At 43.6% G+C, this 22,269-nt stretch overlaps 1 protein-coding gene across 1 annotated transcript; it reads left to right on the plus strand.

Annotated features, from left to right (window-relative positions):
- Positions 1-190: 190 nt before the first annotated feature.
- LOC133457969 (desmoglein-2.1-like) lies at positions 191-18,042 on the plus strand. The gene is made up of 14 exons (XM_061737379.1): positions 191-324; positions 5,710-5,838; positions 6,056-6,211; positions 6,318-6,459; positions 7,583-7,743; positions 9,251-9,385; positions 10,274-10,459; positions 11,478-11,932; positions 12,020-12,162; positions 12,768-12,989; positions 13,099-13,341; positions 15,120-15,250; positions 15,383-15,685; positions 16,078-18,042. The coding sequence occupies exons 1-14, from the start codon at positions 280-282 to the stop codon at positions 17,242-17,244; spliced, it is 3,618 nt and encodes a 1,205-aa protein (XP_061593363.1). The 5' UTR covers positions 191-279; the 3' UTR covers positions 17,245-18,042.
- Positions 18,043-22,269: the final 4,227 nt, after the last annotated feature.

The following is a 22,269-nucleotide window of genomic DNA, read 5'->3' on the forward strand; positions in this document are numbered from 1 at the left end:
TGTCCTGCACGCGTCCAGACTTGTTGTAAACGAGCTGCTTCAGACTCAGGGCTCGGGCTGGCTCAGGTAACCCGGTCTCCATGGCGACGGCTGTCCGGCCCGGGGACGCAGGGAGCGGCGGGTGAGCCTGGTTATGCACCAGGGCGTGCTGACTCCACCTCTCAACATTACTGCTAGTTTCAGCGTGGGATCAGCAGTGTGGGCACCTGAGCTCAGGCAGGAAGCATCGCTGGGGAGTTTGGACTGTCTCTACATCCTGACACGGAACATTTACAGGCCATGACCCGAATATCTTCACCTGTGTTTGTCCTGCTTATTGTAACGGTGAGTCCACTACGAGTCCTTTTGTCTGACTGGGTTTTTCCACTTTTACCTTTCAAGTATTTTAGAGACTTGTTGTAAGTCTTAAAGCTTTTAGCCCCTAAATGTCATTTTTGAAACAGAATCTGTAAATGTGTTGAGTCTTAAATGTCATCGTATCATATTATGGGAGGAGAGAGGATATCTCCATGTTTCTGTAATAATACAGACACCAACACCTGGTGTATTATCTTCTTATTTGTTACAAAAGCTTTCTTGACAATTCTGGTAAATGGTTTCTTAACAAATGTTCTTTTCTTCAAACACAAGACTTTAAGCTGCAAGGGACATCCAGACTAGTCATCACACTGGTGGAAGTGTGCTTGTAATTTAAATAATCTAAATGGACGATCATGATCTTGTTTATGTCAGCACACGGCATCGGCCTTCATTTATTTATGAATATTTAATTTAGATCATTCACCGAATTCTACAGAGAAAGTAAAGCTTTTTAATCCAGTTCAGTCCAAATGTATTTTACTGAAACACAATTTGTTGTAATTACTTTTACAACATTTTTTATTTAATCCAGCTGATGGGTTGCTTTTATCACATTTCTATTTTGTTTGTTTACATGGTGTCTAAAAGGTGTTTTTCATATTACCTCTTTTTGGAAAAAAAAGGGGTGTTTTTTTTTATTAAAACCTTGTCCCCACAAGGTTTTAATTAAAAAAAAAAAAACATTTTTTTTCTGACTCTATGAAGTCAGAATTCAAAAATAGTGGTTTTGCATTTGAGTTAACGGAGGTCAACCTCATCACTGAGCCGCAGGTTCCAACGCTTGAACCGGTGACCAGCGGGTGGAGTAGATGAGTGTCAATTCAATTCAATTCAATTTTATTTGTATAGCGTCTAATACAACAGATGTTGTCTCTAGGATCTTTCCAGAGATCCAGAACATAAACATAAACCCCCAAGCAGTTATTACATAAACAATGGCAGGTAAAAACTCCCCTAGTGGGAGAAAAACCTTAAGCCAAACAGTGGCAAGAAAAACTCCCCTTTAGGAGGAAGAAACCTGGACCAGGACCTGGACCATAAGGGGGGACCCTCCTGCCGAGGACCAGACTGGGGGGTTGGGGACGTCAGCAGGTTGACCCCAGACCTGCCATGTGCCAGGGTGCCCTTGGGCAGAACAGCTAGCCCCACACTGTCTGGAATAACTGTTTAAGCAACGTACCACCATATGCAGAAAGGTCCATGTATGATACGGACTGGAGTTCATCCATCCATCAGGAGCGGCATGCTGATCTGCAGTCCCCCCTCTGATCATCCCACTGCTGCTTCCACCTGTCTGCATGGATGTCTGGTACCCCCCCGACCACCTCAGTGTCTGCTGTCTACATCTGTTTACATAGTCATCCCTGTACTGCACCAGTTAGCCATTGTGCCTGTATCTTTCCTCTTTTCCTCTCTCTGTTCTTCATTCTCTTTGTCTGTTCTCTCTTTTTCTGCTCTGCCCAGCTGGTCTTCATCAGGAGGGTCCCCCCTTATGATCCAGGTCCTGGTCCAGGTTTCTTCCCTCCTAAAGGGGAGTTTTTCTTGCCACTGTTTGGCTTAAGGTTTTTCTCCCACTAGGGGAGTTTTTACCTGCCATTGTTGATGTTATGTTTATGTAATAATTTCTTAGGGGTCATGTTCTGGGTTTCTGGAAAGATCCTGGAGACAACTTCGTTAGTAGACGCTATATAAATAAAATTGAATTGAAAAAATTGAAAATCCATCAATCCAGTATTCCCACGTATTCCTATCTGGATCACGGGGATCTTCTGGTAACTATCTCAGCTCTCGAGTCTTTGGGCGAAGAGAGCTGAGCTAGTTTGTTTAATTACAGCAGAAGAGCGCCCCTCTTTTTTACTGCCATCTTACTGTTCTGTCTCCATCCGTTTACTCGTGACTTTATTGTCCTTTGTATATATGTATACAGTATATATACACGTACAGTGTAAATGGAGTTAACATGAAGAATACACCAGATATGTTATGTAGGACCAATGGTGTAGGTCAGGGGTCACCAACCCTGGTCCTCGAGGGCCGGTGTCCTGCATGTTTTAGATGTTTCCCTGCTTTAACACACCTGATTCTAATTAATCATCGTCATCAGCTTGTCATCCAGGGCTGCACAGTTCTGTTAATGACACAGTCACTTGTATCATGGTGCAATGAAGCAGGGAAACATCTAAAACCTGCAGGGACACCGGCCCTCGAGGACCAGGGTTGGTGACCCCTGGTGTAGGTATAGGTGTAGGCGAAGGCCCAACGTAGGTCTAGGTGGTGTAGGTGTAGGTTCAACGTAGGTCTAGATCAGGGGTCACCAACCCTGGTCCTCGAGGGCCGGTGTCCCGCATGTTTTAGATGTTTCCCTCCTTTAACACACCTGATTCTAATTAATCATCGTTATCAGCTTGTCATCCAGGGCTGCACAATTCTGTTAATGACACAGTCACTTGTATCATGGTGCAATGAAGCAGGGAAACATCTAAAACCTGCAGGGACACCGGCCCTCGAGGACCAGGGTTGGTGACCCCTGGTCTAGATGGTGTAGGTGTATGTTCAACGTAGGACCGGCGGTGTAGGAAAGTTACACATGTGAATTTCCAAAATATCTCAATGTGGAAACAAACAGTGTAAGTGGCATCGTTGTGTAGAACAAGATTAGAAAAAAGCTTGAAAACCAAACACAGATGTAATGTCATGTACAGATCGTACTATATACTATACAGTCGTTAGCTAAACTACTTGTATACTCTGTAATGCAGGGGTCACCAACCCTGGTCCTCGAGGGCCGGTGTCCCTGCAGGTTTTAGATGTTTCCCTGCTTCATTGCACCATGATACAAGTGACTGTGTCATTAACAGAATTGTGCAGCCCTGGATGACAAGCTGATAACGATGATTAATTAGAATCAGGTGTGTTAAAGGAGGGAAACATCTAAAACATGCGGGACACCGGCCCTCGAGGACCAGGGTTGGTGACCCCTGCTGTAATGGTTTACACGTAGTACAAATACTTACAAATACGGAAGTAGACGAGCACTTCTCAGTCAGCTTCCTAAACCAAACCTGATCCCACCTTCTGGTACGGTGCTCAGTGGGGCGTCCAGCCCTGCCTTTAGATCTGTTCAGGGTTTATGACACGCGTCCCTGCACCAGGGACCTTCCCACAACACTTATGGTTTCTCTCATGTTCACATAGTGTGGCTTCAACACAACGTGTGGAGTCACGTGCAGGATTCTAATGCCAGTCCACGTGATGGACTGTGTTATGAAAATGTATATAAATGATCTATGTTTTATAATGTTTGTAACTATCATTATACTCACAGCATTACAAGTGGAAAAATACGGTGACAAGATGAGTGTTGGAAGCAATTTTTGACCTATTGAATGTAACTACGAGACTGCGATTGATTGTCACAGTAGTAGTCATGAACAGAAACAAATGCAGAGTGCAGAAATTTCTCCAACAGACTGATACATGGGACAAAAGTTTACTTCAAGTTTCCAGTTTATTCCCAGTAATTCCTGTTCGTTTCCATGGAATGTTTCCAACTTTGAACATTCCCAGGACCTGAGCGCCGCATCAGTTTGACGTTCAGGCCCGAGTTGCCATGAAAGCGCTTCAGACCTGCCCAACACGCCGACTCTCCTGCTGTGCAAACAACCAGAGACCTGAAGCACTTGTCTAAATCTGTCAACGGGACCATAGCTTTATGCCTAAGTGTAGTTTCAGATGGGAGGGCACACCTTCTACTGGAATCTTAAACCGAACAGTCACGTTGGTTTGAATAGTGGGATTTGGAGAGAAGGGTGAGGCACGTCAAGTGTTTCCTCTGTTACATAATGCTTGACAGGTGGACGCCCCTGCATACTCCCTGTATGTTAAATGTCACATTACAGCAGCTGTTTTTCTTTATTGTTTTACACTTGTTTTACTTCAGCTTTCTTTAAAAGACACACGTCACAACCATTTGAATTAAGAGGATGGGAAGTGAAGTGGTTTCGCGGAGTAGTCTGTATCCGGGATTTCATGAAGTGTTGCTGTTGGAAGTCTTTCATCATCTTACCGGAATAACTGTTGTCCTTTTGGGAGAAAGTGTTTGTCTTGAAGGTAGCACATTTATCTCCAAAATTGAAATATGAGCCTCCAGAGGGAGGGGCTCTGAAGGTCTTCAATGCCAAAGACACGGGTCGCCCCTTAGATCGTCACTCCCCTTCTGGGAGGTCATGAATGGACTCAGAATGCAGACTGAGTTCGCCACGGTGCATTTAGCCTAAAGAATAAACTGGTGCATCAGTGGTTTTATTAATTGTGGTCGAATTGTGGATTATGCTAAGTTCTTCTGCAAAACATATGACCTGCGCTGGTGGTAGAAATCCTAAACCTCATGCTGAGTCAGTTGTACAAGTACCAGGGAGATCGTTAGGAGTTTTACTGTTGAAAGTGATGGTTGAAGGACTGTAATTTAGAAGAATTCTGTCAGTCATTAGTAATAAAATCACATGACTTCCGATTTGGATATCATACAAGAGAAGCTGTGAAGGATTTGGCTGCCGGGGCTTATTATTTTCATGGCTATCTGTATCGTAGCATTTGGAGAGACGCTTCAGAACAACTAGACTGACGAGATAAAGCTAAGTACACCCCATTCATCCACAGCTTTTAGAACCACAAAGTAACTTTTTTCTTCTCTTTAGCTGCTCCTCTTTACAGCGTTGCATCAGTTCATTGAGGCTTTGTGGTATTTGTTTCGACTCCAAGGCCCGACTCCAGAGGTCTGGACAGAGCTCCTCATTGGATGGGATGAATAAGGGTGCTTTCACACCTGTCCCGTTTGGAGCAGTTGTTCCCAAACAGGGATCGTTTACCCCTAAAGATCAGTTGGTTTGGTACATGTGAACACAGCAATCGCGCTCAGATGCGGGAAAAAACAAGTGAGCAGAGATCCTAGGAGAGGTTAGGGTTAGGTTCTTGGCTCGCTTCCATTCCAGACCTGGAGCGGTTCGTTTGCAGTGACAACAGAATCCACACAGCACACAGAAACAAACTAGCCACACTAGCTTACGATGCTCCATAATTGTTGTTTTTCCCAGGGTACGGAAGAGGAAACTCCTTCCACGTTCATTTCTGACCAATGAGAGAACAGTTGGTTCATGTCATTAGTTAACAGCTTTGAACCGCTACAGACGGTTGCCTTGTGAACACAAACGCCACAAACGAAAAACCAAACAACTGTATGGATTTAGCCCCTGAATCGGAACAAAACAAACGGGCCACAGGTCTGAAAGCACGCTAACTCAATGATGAGCAGATTACTTCCTGTTAAACTGTGAACCTGTTATTCTGCAGCTCCAGCTTGTCACCGGGGTGACGCCACATTCTGGAGGCAGACTGATAAGAAAAAGAAGAGAATGGGTCGTCCCTCCAAAACCTCTGAAAGAAAACGAAGACTACACTCAGTGGCAATCGATTGCCAGGGTGAGTCACTGAAACCCACTCCACTCTCACCCCAACATCTCACACCAGTTTAAGCAGGAAGTTATGGTGTTGTATCCATGTGCACAACCCCATCTGTACTGAAGAATACCAAACCTGCAGCAAAAGCAGCCCAGGCAGCTGCCACATCAGAAACACCTGTAACTTTTACTTTCTTTGTTCTGTCGCAGTGAAACCATGATGTTTTCTGACGTTTCAGATTCGATCAGATTTCCAAACAGGATCCAATGTGGAATATTCCCTAGCGGGTATCGGTGCAAGTGAGTTTCCCTACCACGTGTTTGTGGTGGACCGGTTTACCGGAGAAGTTAGCGTCACCAAAATCCTTGACAGGGAGTACATCGACACGTACAACGTGAGTGATCCTTCAGCCGTCTCTGGAGCAGAGGCCATGCCTAGAAAGTCTCTAATGTTGTGACTGAGATGGAGTTGGTAAGTTCTGCTCTGCTCTGCTGTTTCAGCTGTCGGGAATCGCCAGGTTTACTGACGGCAGCCTGGCAGAGAGAAGCATCGACTTACGGATCAAGGTTGTGGATGAGAATGACAACCCTCCAGTGTTTGGAAAAATGGAGCCTGTGGATGTGAATGAACTCATTCCTTTAGGTAAGAGCTGATATTTCTCTGACAACTGAATACTGAGCCAACATCATCATCTTCCTCATCATCACATTCGCGTTTTTCAACATCAGACTCACAAACTTTGATTCACACCATTTCTGCTTCAACATTTTCTGTTTGTGACCGCTGGTATTTCTTTTATTCTTTTTAATTGTCCAACTACTCAGGGTTCTTTTATTTTCAAATCCATTATTCCTTCATTTAAAACTGTTGAAATTTCTTGAATAAGTGGACCACAGAATTCTGCAAATTATGTGGAAAGCTCATAAGGCAATTTTGCCAGTCAATATACAGAAAAAAATTGAAAAAAAAAGAAAATGAGTATAACTTAAAAGGAACAGAGTTCTTTAAAAACACAAAATTCAGGACAAAGTTAATGGAACGTTGTGTTTCTGTAAAAGGTATCAGTTTATGGAACAATCTGGATACAGAAGCCAAAGAATACAAATCAAACATTACATTTAAAAGAATAATAAAAGAGAGTTTGATGAAGAAATATCATGATAATTGTTAAGTTAGGTGGGTTTTCTTTTTTTTCTCTCTCTTTTTAGCACCATTGTCATATTTTTTTCTTTGAATCAAAAAGAATACGACTATCTGTGTTTGACGACAGCTATTTTGTGTTATTTTATAACTTAGTTGTTTTTTTTAAACTGCATAATTTGTAATTTGTTTTTGTTTTTTATTACATTAATTGAAATTTGATTTCTTAGGAAAGATAAAATACAGATAAAACATAAGCTCAGTCTTCTTTCTGTTCCCTTTCATTCAAGGAAAGAGATTTGTTGTAATTATATTGAACTGTTTTGTTTTTCTTTTAATGAATGAAATAAAAAGAATAGAATAAGAATATTTCCTCCTTAAAATGAATGGAGAAATCTTCAAATCCCCCTTAAACTTTCTGCTGTCCGAGATCCAAATGTTTCAGTATATTTTCAATGAGAGACTCCATTCAAACTTTAAATTAAGAGATTGTGCTGATGACATATGGTCTGTTCAGTATCCTCTTCCTCCAAACTCAGTCTGAAGTCCCGTTCATATATGTTGTAGGTCCTCATCCAGCGCGAAAGTACATTTCAGTTAAGCTTCATTTAATACCCTTTTCCAGGCGCTCATGTGATGAATGTCACTGCAACTGATGCTGATGAACCAGGGAACATAAATTCGATGATCGCCTACAGCATCGTTGATCACAACCCACCTGACGGCATGTTTGGTATAGAAAAGAACGGCACAATCTTCCTGAAGAAGTTTCCACTGGACAGAGAGGTAGGAACAATCTCAACATATCTTTTCCTTTGACTGCTGTGCTCATGTTTAGTTAGGGAGCTTCGCTGCATGCCCAGCTTGCACTATTTTTCATCTCATGTCTTGTCTTATTTGTTGTTAAAGTGTGAGGTCCCTGCCAGGTTATAATAACAAAAACACAAAGAAAGAAAGACAGAAGGATAATATGAAAGCTTTTAAAATTTAAATCGATTCTTTGTGGCAATACTACATGTGACCACATGGGGGAGACATAGGGCATGAAAGTGTCAGCCTGTCAGAGCTCTGGATGAAACCGTGGCGCTCCTGAACAGAGCTGGTAGAGGAGCCAAATATTTTACTCAAGTAAAATACTGTTACTTCAGAATAATATGACTCAAGTAGAAGTAAAAAGTAGTCATCCAAATAATGACTTGAGTAAAAGTAAAAAAGTACTTGGTGAAAAAACTACTCAAGTACTGAGTAACTGTTGAGTAACGTCTGATTTATTTTTTTAACACAACCATTCAAACAGACAAAAATACAAAATAATCATCTTCAGGCAAATGAAATCAATAAAATAATAAAATTAATAAAAAATAAAGAATAGCTTAAATTAAAATAAGCTTAAAGTAAATTCAAGTACTTTAATAAATAATAAAATAATAACAAAATAACAAAATAAATTAAGCACAAGTAGCACAAAGTTTCCAGCCTTTGTACTTTTCTTTTTTAACCAGGCAGAACTAGAACAACATGAACTCATAGAAACTCTGTGTGTGTTTGAGTCTGTGTAAATGTGACAAAACATGCAAAAACTAACATTTTTCCCAAAGAATCCCCCAGTGATGTCATGAGATTGACGCGTACGTGGATAAAAGGGATAAAAGAAAAGTAACAGCTCAACGTAGCCTAATGTAGCGGAGTAAGAGTAACAGTTTCTTCTTCACAAATCTACTCAAGTAAAAGTAAAAAGTATAGTGATTCAAAACTACTCCTAAAAGTACAACATTTCCCAAAACTTACTCAAGTAAATGTAACAGAGTAAATGTAACTTGTTACTACCAGCTCTGCTCCTGGACCTAGCAGACCCGGTCAGACCCGGTCAGACCCGGTCAGACGGGTCAGACCCGGTCAGACGGGTCAGAACGGTCAGACGGGTCAGAACGGTCAGACCATCTCCACTCAATACAGCACTGTCTGTGGCTCTTTTGTCAACACAGCAGATCTATAAAGTCTTTATGCTGCTTTACACTGCTGAGATTAGAATGAGTGAAAACAAAAGATTGTTTTGTATTTCTTTTTATTAATATATTTGCAAACTACAAAAAAAAGAAACAAAATATTTGCAAACTACGCCATCATAGCGATCATTAAAGAAATGAACCCTAACCCTGTTTAACACACCCAGGGAACCCAGCGAGACCGGAAAGCCCGGACTGTCCGGAGAGACCGGAGAGACCGGAGAGTGGTCAAACCCCCACAACACTTCTGAAAGCATAATCATACTGTGTCCCATGTCTCATTTCAGACACAAGACAAGTACGTTCTGACAGTGAAAGGTCAGGACTTAAATGGCGGAGCTCGTGGAAACATTGGAACTGGATCTGTTACCATCATGGTCCGCGACGCAAACGACAACCTTCCCACGCTGGAAAAACAAGAGGTGCTTTTCATTCTTACACATTCAAAAAATCTAATCAAAGGTTTTCAAAATGTTAATTTCATTGGCCACGGTTACATGATGTTTTTTAATTCGGAATTAATTATTCCGAATTAAATAATTCTGAAATAAACTATTTTCCTTCGAGTTTACAGGGAAATAGTAATTCCAAATTGAGGTTTACATGGAAAACACGTTTGATCAGCTTTATCCAATTGCGCTTAAGGTCTGGGGGTTGGGAAGGTTTTGATTGGATAGGGGGGCTGATGTCTTTATGTATTACGTAAAGACGTCTACCGGAAGTTACGCCTACCGGAAAAAAACAAACTTAGCCGCTACAGCTTTGAAAAGCTCACAATTTTTATGTTTCCTGCCATCTGTTCTTTTAATTATTTTCATGTCCTTCAAGCTATTTATTAAATAAATGGTCTCTGCTCTTGACCAGCGTTTACTGCGTGCTGCATCTTGAAACTTTGTTTGGAAAACAAGCCCAGCGTGGAATATAAGCGGCAGACGGGCGAGGGAACGAGCAGCACAGAAAGACCGGAATTAATTTGAAGCGGAATGAGTGTAAACATGATCGCGGAATTATTCTATTCGGATATAAAATCAGAATAAACCAGCCACTTACTTCGGAATTAAGTTTAATTCAGAATGGCCATTTTCATTTGGAATTAGGTGTTTACATGGTAATTTTTAATAATTTTAAATCAGATTTCATTTTAATTCTGAATTAAAGAGGAATTAAACTTCCCATGTAAACGCAGTGATAGTGTATTTTAGTTTTTTTTTAATACATGGAAATGCTGAAATGTCATTGACAAATGAAATACAAATAATTTCTGCAATTATGATTCAGTTGTGTTAGTTTGTAATGAGATTTTTCTTCAGTATGAAGGAAATGTCATGGAGAACACCCATGGTGTTGAGGTGATGAGGCTCAAAGCTCTGGACAAAGACGTGGAGGGCTCCGAGAACTGGGATGCTGTGTTTGAAATCGTCAAAGGCAATGAGGCTGGATACTTCAGTATCCATACAGATCCCAAAACCAATGAGGGCGTCCTGATGCTAGAAAAGGTACTGCACTTTTTACTCAGACACATTTTAAATATCCAGATGTTAACAACCAGATTGGGGAGGGGGGAGCCATTGCCTGAAACACTGGCAGGTAAAAAATTCCCTAGTGGGAGAAAAGCCTTAAGCCAAACAGTGGCAAGAAAAACCACCCCTTTAGGAGGGTAGAAACCTGGACCAGGACCCGGCTCAAAAGGGGGTAGAAACCTGGACCAGGACCTGGATCATAAGGGGGTAGAAACCTGGACCAGGACCCGCCTCAAAAGGGGGGACCCTCCTGCTGAAGACCAGCTGGACAGAGCAGGAAAAGAGAAAACAGACAGAGAGAATGAATAACAGGATGGACAGATATATTGTCAAAGGTCCAAAAGAGCAGATACATTAGTAAGAGTTGTGTATCTTATTAAGTCCTATAATTTCACTTTAATTTCCATTACTTTTCCATTTACATTGGGATGTCAAAAATGGATCCAAAACCTTCAATGTTCACTACAAAAGATAAAGGAAGAAGACAGTGTAATTGGTCTTCGAGTGGTCAATTAATGACAAATATCAGACTCAAGAGCGTAAGCACGCTGAGGAGCAATATTCAAAATATTTGTCTCAGATCTCAGTCTGGCTGGGAATCTGTGTCATGATTTAAAGATTGCTATGAATCAGTAGGAACCATCTATCTGGAAGCATCTGGACCGGTCCTGTCTTGAAGGACGGGTAGATGAGGGGTAGAGACATAAACGGAGACAACTGAACCTGCGGTTGCTGCAACAGAGAGCATTGACTTCTACCAATTTATTCTAGTTCACATTCAAAACTGTGGTTATGTAGTGTCTATCGAAATTTAAATCGATATCACCAAAATATAATCATTCTTGCTCACAAGAACAAGATGCTGTCTTTAAAAGTGTCAGCCTCATGTAAATGATCTTACGTATGATCTTACCTTTATTTCACGTGATCAGCTCTCATTTCACAGAATTTTGTAAATTTGTATCGTCTTTGTTCTTTTAATGGCATTTTCCAGCCCATGGATCATGAGGATGTGGCGAACCTGGACCTCGGGATCGCAGTTAAGAACAAGTCTCCATATATGGGATCTGGAACAAACGGTGGTGCTAACATCGGTTTTGGAGGAGGTTCTGGCGGAGGAGGTTCTGGCGGAGGAGGTTCTGGCGGAGGAGGTTCTGGCGGAGGTGGTTCTGGCGGAGGTGGTTCTGGCGGAGGTGGTTCTGGCGGAGGTGGTTCTGGCGGAGGCGGTGGAGCCAGCGGTGCCAGCGGTGCCAGTGGAGCCAGCGGATCACCATATAATACTTATTCCGTCAAAATCAATGTGGAGAATGAACCAGAAGGAGCACATTTCGATCCCGCGGTCAAAGCCATTCCCATCTCAGAAGGAGATAACTCCATCAACTTAAAAGAACCTGTTGGCATCTACCCTGCAATCGATGGAGACACTGGGAAACCAGCTAAGAACGTCAGGTCTGAGCGTACATATACACATAGACCGCACATGTAAAAGTACAGAGTCAGCTCCACGTCCAAACTGACACTTTTTTGTTGCTGCAGGTATGCCAAGGGCCTTGACCCCGGTAACTGGCTCACCATCGACCCAGAGACAGCTGAGGTCAGACTGAACCAGATGCCTGACAGGGAATCTCCGTTCCTCGTCAATGGCACATATTTTGCCGAAGTTCTTTGCATCTCAGACGGTACGCACACAAACAAACTCACACATTTGAAATCATTCAGGGATTAATGAACTATTTTTGAATGAGAAATTAAACCCCCAATTAACTTGAAATGTATTGAAAAATGGAACACAGCAGCTTTAAAAGCTCAGAAAGCTACATTTAATTTGCAATAGAACATAGAACAAGGAGATCAAACTGAGGAAATTCATTTTAAATGGCAGCTACAGATCTTTGAAAGAGTTGGGACACGGCAAAGTTCACCGATGTTCTGGAAGTGTGTCTGAGCTCGGCCAGTGATCTTTGTTACCAGGGATAACCTTCTGGAGCTAGTTTAGACAGACATGTTGAGCAGGACTCATTAGATCGAAGCCTAGATGCAAAAATTAAAGCATTTCATTGTTAAAAAAGCATTTGAAGTCTTGATTGCAGAAGTTGACAGACATTTCAGAATTAAGGAACGACAATCAAAATGATTTCAAAAATCGTACAAATATAGAAAGGGGAACATTTGCGTTACTGCTCATCAGGACACATCAGTTAGTGGGTAAACCATTTGTTCCTATCAAAGGAATAATAAGATAAATGTTGAATGACCTGGTTTTGTTTGTATTTTCATATCACAGATATGCCAGCTAAAGTAACCACTGGTACCGTAGCCATCCAGGTGGAGGATTTTAATGACCACTGCCCTACCCTGACCACTGACAGGACGACTATGTGTACCACGGTGGACGGTGTTATTGTCAACGCTTATGATGAAGATGCCTACCCTAATGGAGCTCCTTTTGTGTTTAACATCGTTCCTGAAGGCACTGAGGGAAAATGGCAAACCCAGCACTTAAATGGTGAGAAGAATGTGTTGAGTTGCTGTCATCCTCGCAAGCACTTGTTTAGATGCCTGATACACTTGGTGGGACTTTGATTAATGCATCTTGAATGTCTTGTCTTCGGCAGACACTGCTACTATTCTGAGGTCTGAGGAGCCTCTGTGGCCAGGTATCTATAAGGTGGAGGTGGAGGTGAAAGACCAGCAGAAACTGAACTGCCCAGAGCCACAGAAGATTGAGATCCAAGTTTGTACCTGTGAGGATGGAGTGGTGTGTGGAAGACGAGGCGCCAGTGGTCAGGTTGAAAAAGGAGCAGAACTAGGACCTGCAGGCATCGGACTTCTGCTGCTGGGCCTGTTGATGCTACTGCGTAAGTGTGACATGATGCTTATTTTAATGAGGAATCATATTATCAAAGATGTATTACTTTCTATCTGGATAATTTGAAAAGATTTATGCCTCCAACTAAAACTCTTGAATGGAGACTTACACTTCTGAACTATAAAGGGAGGATGTAGAACATCCTCCCACTCGCAAGGGACCAAGAACGCATACACACACATAGCCGATATTAAAGGACCAGTCACCAAAACGTCTAACAACGGCCCTCAAGCAGGAAGGGTTATGACTAGATGATATGGGCAAACCAACCAGGGTGAACACTCTTAAACCACACACCAAGAGCCTTTCTACGACAGATACCCTCCTACAGACACCTGGAAGTGGGTTGTGGCCCCCTACCATGCAGCCTGGCACCTACCTGTAGCAACCACACCTGATGCAGACAGTTCCCTGTGATAGCGTGGCAGTGTTCCCTCATTAGTTCTTTGAATCAAATATACAATCTAAAATAGGATTGTATATTTGAGAAAGGCATGTGGCTTAGTGGTTAGCACTGTTGCCTCACAGCAAGAAGGTCCCAGGTTCGACTCCCTGGCCCGGCGGGGGTCTCTCTTTGTGGAGTTTGCATGTTCTCCCCGTACTTGCGTGGGTTCCCTCCGGTTTACTCTGGCTTCCTCCCACAGTCCAAAAACATGCGCAGTAGGTTCATTGGTGATTCTAAACCCGTAGGTGTGAGTGTGTCTGGTTGTCCCTGCGATGGACTGGTGACCTGTCCAGGGTGAACCTCTGCCTCTCGCCTGAAAATTAACTGGGATAGACTCCAGCAGACCCCCGTGACCCTGCAAAGGATATAGCGGGTATAGCTGATGGATGGATGGATGTGTTTCTGCATGGTTGTCTGACTGTAGATGTGGCCCTGCAATGGACAGGTCTGTGCCTCTTGCCTGTAATTAGCTAGGATAGGCTCCAGCAGACCCCCGTGACCCTGCAAAAGATGTAACGGGTATAGAAAATGAATGGCTGGATATTTGAAGAACTCAAACTCCACTCTAAGGTCCACCTGCATGCCAAAGATAAGGGATATTCTGAAGACGGTAATTTGATTTATGCAACCAAAATATCTCACGTTTTCACATTTCATAAGACCCAGATGACTTACACATGTCACATGATTTAACATGTGACTTGAATATGTCGACAAAACATGAAACTCCCACCAGTCACCTAGGCCTAAAGACGTAGTTTGGATTAGAGCTGCAACAACGTATTCGATTGTATTTGATTACGTTGATTGCATAAGTACTTCTTGATTTTGGCCCGATCCTGCTCCTAAACTGGACTGAGAAGGGTAGCTCTCCTCATTTGCATAATGAGGCAGAAAAAAGTAAAAGTAAGTAACAAGGAATGCACCTATAAGGACAAGGAAAAACAATATATATATTTTTCTGCTTTTATTTTCAATTATGTAAGTTTTGGTTCTCAATAGGGAGAATGATAAAATGTACTTTTTGTTGGTATTTAACAAAGATGTATCAACAAGTGGAAAAGAATAATCCTAACGTATATGTAAAAAAATTATTGATTAATCGAAAAACGAATCGATAGATTAATTGACAAGAAAATACTCGTAAGTGGCAGCCGTAGTTTGGATGAGAATGTGAAGTATCTTCAAAACCCCGTGAAACAAGTGGACCTGCCTCCTGGAGAGTAAACCAGCATGTCTCAGAACCTGAACCGTCCGGAGCGCTGGAACCGTTGCCGTCTCTTAATATCTACTAAACTTCTAAACCTTTGTTTTCTCGACAGTGATTCCTCTTTTGCTGCTTTTCTGCCAATGTGGAGGTGCTGCAAGTTTTCCAGATATGTTCAGTGAGATCCCCTTTGATACTAAATCTCATCTCATACAGTACCACACGGAGGCTCAAGGAGACAACGCGGTGAGACAACCACAAACCTCAGCAGCATGTGCTGACTCTCAGTAGATCACGTTTACTGGAAAACAGCATCACATTTTTGTCTGACCGGTTTAAAAATGATGTCTTGGTCCTAATGTTTGGATGTCCTACTAGGAGGTGCCATTGATCAACGTCCCACAAGAGATCATTGGCAAGGGACAGCAACAGGTTGTAAAGGGACCTATGCAAGGTTGGGAAATGCAGCAATCGCAGAGTCCAGGTTGGGGAATGCAGCAGTCGCAGATTTCCGTGAATGAGATGCGAATGGACCAAAGTGGAGCCTGGGGGATGGACGGGATGGGCAACGGGAGTGGCTTCATCTCTGGGTTTGAGGGCAGAGAATCAGCGAGAGGTGGAGAAGATATGTTCGATGGCATGGCTCTCTCCCACGCCTTTCTGGGACAGTACTACAATGAGGTAAGATATCCACTGATCAGAAGGAAAGGTCCTCCAGTTAAAGCTGTTTGAGGTGGATATTTATTACAAAGAGCCTGTTTGGCTGTTGATTTGGACAAGTAACTTAAAAAAAGTGAATTAGCCTGGCGTGGTCCATTCCCTCGTTAAGTGAAAACAAATGAAGCACATAAAAGATCTGGAGTTGATTTCAGGTATCACTTCCAACACGAGGTCCAAGAGATCTCTGAAGGAGGTTGGTCATTAGGCTGAAAAAACAAGTTCCTTGGGACTTCTACCATTTTAAACTAAGTTTTGTAACCTGTGGATCTGATTTTAGGATTTCTACTTTGACTTGCTGATGCAACTATGATTCGTTCATATACTAATGAATAAAACCTTCATGTCAACGACAGGCGACCAGCAGAAATGCAGGCGATGAAGTGAAGGACAGTCTGCTGATTTACAACAGTGACGGGGAGTTCTCCACTGCTGGCTCAGTGGGATGCTGCAGCCTTCTGGAGTCTGACAATGACCTGGGCTTCCTGGATGACCTTGGACCAAAGTTCAAGACTCTAGCTGAGATATGCGGGGGCAAAAAGATCTCCAATGAGCTGAAACAAGAGTTCACTTCTGTCCGCAGCCCTCTTGTATCGAGTGCTCAGACAGCAGAGTCCAGTTTGATAACTGCCCGACAGTCCTATCCACCCAAGCTGCAGTCAGCCGTCGCCAAAGCAGAGCAGACCGTGGTCAGTGACATCACTGACAGTTCCCAAGTGATGAGGGAAAGCATCACTGAGGGTTCCCAAGTGATGAGGGAAAGCCGGGCTGCGGTGAGGGAAGAGATGACCTCAGTGAATTCACAAGTGGGAAATCAAAGCCAGACGCTCCTCCTGCAGCAGCAGCAGCAGCCGGTTTACTACACAACCACCCCTATGTTTCAGCCAGTCCACTGTGTCGTCCAGCCACAGTTTCAGAACACCATGATATTGTCTCAGGCACCGTCCACCAGCCTTCAAGAAGTGGTCCTGGTTAACAGCGCTGAAGCTGGACCTTCCCAAGGAGTTATCTATCAGGGTCAGTCAATGATGACCAGCGGACAAAGCCAGGGTCCCGGCATGGTGTTGGTGGAGAACAATGGCATCCAGGGAAGTCATGCTAACCTGATCCACACGGGAAACTTCTCAGGTTCCCAGGCCATGCTTGTTTTGGATGGCAACGTCCCATCAGGGACAATGAAAGTGGTTCAGGAAGTCCCAGCTGGCCTCATTCATGACGGCACTTTACAGCGAGGAACGCTACCAGGGTCTCAGAAGGTCCTGATGGTTGGAGAGTCAACAAGCACCAGAGGGCAGCAGGGTCAGGTGGTCAGGGGTGTCCTTCAGGAGGGTGTCCTTCAGGGGGGTGTCCTTCAGGGGGGCGTCCTTCAGGGGGGTGTCCTGCAGAAGAGTGAGGTTTCTGGCTTCCAAAAGGTCCACAGCAGAAAGAAGAGCCCACATGCATCTCAGAAAAGCAGCTCTTCCACCACAGTTAACTCCACCGTCCGCAAAGTTGTGAGGCAGGAGACGAGCGAAATTCACTGACTTTAAGTGCTGACCTTCTCCAGATTCAGTGAATATTCCAGGCTGTTTCTGATGGTGATGGGAAGTTTATGAGACATTCAAGACACATTTTGGTGGTTGAGTTTCAGCGGCATGGAGAAATCACCTGGTCAAAATTTTCATTGGTGTAAATATTTGAAGTAATTAGCATAAACAATAGTATCACCTTGAGTTTAAAATGAAACAAATGTTCTTTTCAATATTTTAAGTCATATTTATGGAGAAATTTTATCCAAACTTAAAGATGTTTTGGAACCGTGAGAACGCAATACTAATGGGGTGTCTATGCGACCGATGGAAATGGCAACTTTGAAGTACAGAACAGTATGATTGTGTTTAGATTAGGACATTTACCTGGACAGAGCAGTATGCTGGACAATGCTCCCAAACTCCTAGCAACAGGTTTAGCAGTCATGACTACGCTTTGCTCAGACTTTTACTTCAGATAACCCTCTTTTTTGTTCATCTGAAACAATTGAAGATGGAACAGGATTTGGCTTAAGATTTTGGTGAAATGTGTCATTGTTAACTTCATGGCTTTAGAAATCCTGTTAATTTATTCATAGCTACTTTACAGGAATAGAAATCTACTCTGCATACCAATTAACATGATCGATAAACAGGAAAGTGGGCACATTAACGGATCACATGTTACTAATAGCAAGCTGTTTTTGTTTTTTATATGATCTTATCAAGCCATTGTGTTCTTACTTTGGCGTCTTTCTTTTTATGTACATACAGCAAAATGTTTGTAATAAAATGTGTTAATGCACCTTCAAAGGATTGTAAGAGAACTTTCTTTTTACTTAAATAAAATAAAAAAATAGGTGAATTGGTCGTGATGTGTTTTTAAATAATTTAATCTTAACATAAGAAATGGATATTTGATAGAATTCCTCAGAAAAATCTTCTTTCATCAAGAGTTCATTAAGCTAAACTGACGAGGGTGTGTGCAAGACCCAAATGCAGCACAACGGCACAGTGTTCAGTAAAAGTCTTTATTAAAGCCAACCTGAGATCAGGCAATAGAGCAGTCAGTCCTCAGGATCATGTTAACGCTCAGTCGCAGGACAGCAAACACCAGAAAACAGCTGGTGTGAGCGCTGGGTAGGAATGGGACTCGAGCACCGGTTCTGAACAAGAACCGGTTCCCAGTGTTTCAATTCCTTGGAATCATTTGCATATTTTTCAAACGATTCCCTTTTCGATTCCAGTGAGCATGAATGACGTCATCACGCGTGTTGCATAACGTGCGTAAGCCAGTAGTCGATAGGAGACATGGCTCCCAAGTGATACAGACGTACGAAAGTCTGGTTATATTTCATTAAAAAATACGACAACAGGCTAAATTGAATATTTCGTCAAAGGGAGGAAATACCACCAACATGCAAAAATATTTGCGCACACAGCAGCAATAATGATCAAGGAATGTTGCATTTTCCAGCAGCATCAGCAACGTTAGAATGTCCTTGGCTAATAATACTGCAGGTAACTAATTAACTAGTGAATCGGTAAGCAGAATCGAAAATGGAATTGGAATCGTAAAAATCGTATCAATTCCCATCCCTAGCGCTGAGTAGATCTGGAAGCTGGAACACAAGAACTGTAACGCCGGTCAGTCTAAGTAATTGCCAGGCAGCCCAGGGAGCAGGAAAACAGAAACCAGAGACGCTCAGGCAGAACTTGTGGTCGGAGACAGAAGGCTGAGGTGATTACCTGGACGTAGACAGGCGAACAGGTCGGGGACAGAAGGCTGAGGTGATTACCAGCACAGAGACAGGCGGAAAGGTCGGAGACAGGCGAACAGGTCGGGGACAGAAGGCTGAGGTGATTACCAGCACGGAGACAGGCGGAAAGGTCGGAGACAGGCGGACAGGTTGGAGACAGGCGGACAGGTCGGGGACAGACAGGGTTGGCAACAGGTGATCAGTCCGGGGAAAACCGCCGGAAAGTCAGGAATGACACAAGAACAATCTGGCAGGGACTAGCTGGGAGTGTAGTGCTTAAAGAGCATATTGCAGGTTAGGGTTTTTTCAAAAATTATACCTGACCTTATGTGAAAATGACTATGTGAGAAGTTAATGTAGGATTTAATATGTTTTACAAGACATAAGGGCACGTATTCAGAGGAAAAAGTGGCTGATTTTAGCAAAGCTCCTACAAACGTGTTTTTTTCGAACACCGCGTCATATGACGTAGCACCAGGGAGACGTCTCCAAAGCTCTGCCCCATCTGACTGCGCAGACCCAGTACACACGTAGCCGGTATCTGCTAAACCCAAGATATTTTCTTACGTTTGGACCTGTCATCCACATGAAAACGCAAATAAACGAATGTTTAAAAAAACTCCGGGCAAAGTGAAGATTTTTGAAAACTCCGTTTATGTAGATGCGTGTAGACAGAGACAACCGGAGTTTTGCGTTTTCGAACGTGACATTATGCTCCAAAACAACAACAAATCTGCTCTGATTCTGACGTCTAACGTGCAACCTTTGTTTACTACAGAACTACAGATGATCCACCATCTGTTCTCCAAGTTATTTTTTAAATAAATGGTCTCTGCTCTTGACCACCGTTTACTGCGTTACACAGACACAGAGCCTACGCCGTAGGGTACGCGGCGACGCGCAGCCTTACACCGTACCCTACAGCGTAGGGCTGCGTCGATTTAACGCGGCAGCCCCGTTGCGGGACACGGGGGGACTCGGGCTCGTTACCGAGAAGGAGACGCTGGTCCCGGGGTAGCTGCGCCGCGGAGGCTGGCCCGAAGGCCGGAAGAACAGATGATCTACAGATTTGGAATGCTTATGAATGTGGTCGAAAACGCATATCTTCGGTTATGTGTGGAAGGTTTTTTTTTTTTTTTTTTTACCTTGTCTGCACACATATTAATGATTGATACCATGACGGTAGAAACCAAAGGCATATATACTATATTTAATATACCGTATTTTCTGGACTATAAGCCGCGCCTACATATAAGCCGCATCCGCTCTATCTTTTTAAAAATAATTAAAAAAAGTTATATAAGCCGCACCTGCATATAAGCCGCATACGCTCCATTTAAAAAAAAAAAAAAAAAAGTATACAAGCCGCAGATATTTATGTTGTTAGATTAGATATTTACTACATGTACAGAAGGATTTGAACTGTAAATGATGTACATGTTTGTACCTAAATAGATCCTTTCCTAACAGTGTCTTTTAACTTTGCTTTAAAACGGGATAGAACCAAGAAAAAATAACCAGTATTTATCTATCTATTTATCTGTTTGAAATCTGCTTCTACCTACTTCTATCTGCTAAAGAAGAAGTAGCGTATTCTTCTTTGCATTTATTTTGTCTTAGTTTTGATTCTAATTCCGGTTAGAGCGCCCCGAGCGGTGGAAGAAAAATCCACAGAATAGCCGCACCTTTGTATAAGCCGCATGGTTCAAAACCTATGAAAAAAGTAGCGGCTTATAGTCCAGAAAATACGGTATATACATATACATACGCATACATATGCATACACATACATAAATATACACATACAAGCCCAGTGATTTTTTTTTTATTCTTTTTTTGGGGGGGTGGGTGGGGGGGGGGGGGGTGACGACATCCACTGCCAATCCAGGAAGCAGGAACACATGGAGACACACGTCAAGCACTGGAAATCTGCAACAAAAAAAAACCTCAAACAAAACACGAAACCGGCACGGAGCCGACCAAAACACGAACAGCAATCGACCCAAATCTTGAGATCTGATCGCAGTCTGAGCTAAGCTACCGCTACCGCTACCTAACCCCAAAAACTACAGAGCAAGCATGCAGGTGAACAAGCCAGTGTGTATGTCTATGTGTGTGTATGCGTGTATGTATATGATCGTGTGTGTGTGTGTGTGTGTGTGTGTGTGTGTGTGTGTGTGTGTGTGTGTGTGTGTGTGTGTGTGTGTACATGTCTTTGTGGCTATGTGTGTGGTGTGCGTGTGTGTGTGTGTGTGTGTGTGTGTGTGTGTGTGTGTGTGTGTGTGTGTGTGTGTGTGATATACCAAACAAAGCTCTACCTGAAGTGTATCTATAGTGGGGGAGGGGGGGGAGCAACCCCGCCACCCGCGAGACCAGAGGCCGACAAGGAAAAACCCGGAACCCAGGCCACCAGCAACCCCACAGAGGGGAGAAGTAGGAGGGAGGCAACCCACCGCCTGCGAGCGGGGCCCCCACGGCGCGGGAAGAAGCAGCCAGAGATCCCGCGGCGGCGGACCGCGACCCAGGCAATCCCCGGCCACCCGGTCCGGGCCGGACACGTGGCCAGGAGGCCCTCACCCTCCAGGCCAACGACCCCCACCCGGCAGAGGGCCAGCCTGCCCGGAGAGACACGGGCAGGTGCACCCGCCCCCACAAAAGTGGGGGGCAAGACCAGAGGGGCGCCCCGCCACGGAGGCAGCGGGGGGGAACGGAGACGGGCCCGGAGAGAGGGAACCCCCCAACAGGCCGACACCCGTGCAGGCCCGACAACGGAGGGCCCCAGACCCAGGCATCCCATTCATTCATCCATTCACCTATCCGATACCTATACTAATAATAAGATAAACTATACATAATAATACTAATAATAATAATAATACTAATAATAATAACCATCTTTGTATAATATAATATTGATAAATTATTAAGTTTTGTTGTCCTGCCAATGGAGGCTCAAATCCTCCATGGCAGGACCCTTCCATACCGCATTCTCACCGACACAGACACACAATCACGTACCGTTTCCCCCTCCCCGGGGGGGTCCAGCACCGCCAGAAGGCACCCCAGGCTGCACGGCGAGCCCTGCCAGGCCCGGGCATCACGACCCGCCCATCCCAGGCCGGTGAGGGAACGTGGGTGATGTGGGACCCCCTCCTAACCCTGGTGTTGAGTGCATGTGATTAATACCATAAAAACAGGGAGGGGGAGGGCCAAATATCGATTTGACACCGACCCCCCCCCCCCCTCCCGAACTACGTGTCCTTGTCAAATGTATTTATTA

This window comes from Cololabis saira, chromosome 13, assembly GCF_033807715.1.
Source record: "Cololabis saira isolate AMF1-May2022 chromosome 13, fColSai1.1, whole genome shotgun sequence".
Lineage (NCBI taxonomy): Eukaryota > Metazoa > Chordata > Actinopteri > Beloniformes > Belonidae > Cololabis > Cololabis saira.

Coding starts and splice junctions, on each gene's coding strand:
- LOC133457969 (XM_061737379.1), top strand. CDS start 280: ATGACCCGAATATCTTCACCTGTGTTTGTCCTGCTTATTGTAACG. Junction 325..5,709: donor TTGTCCTGCTTATTGTAACG/GTGAGTCCACTA, acceptor GTTATTCTGCAG/CTCCAGCTTGTCACCGGGGT. Junction 10,460..11,477: donor GCGTCCTGATGCTAGAAAAG/GTACTGCACTTT, acceptor GGCATTTTCCAG/CCCATGGATCATGAGGATGT.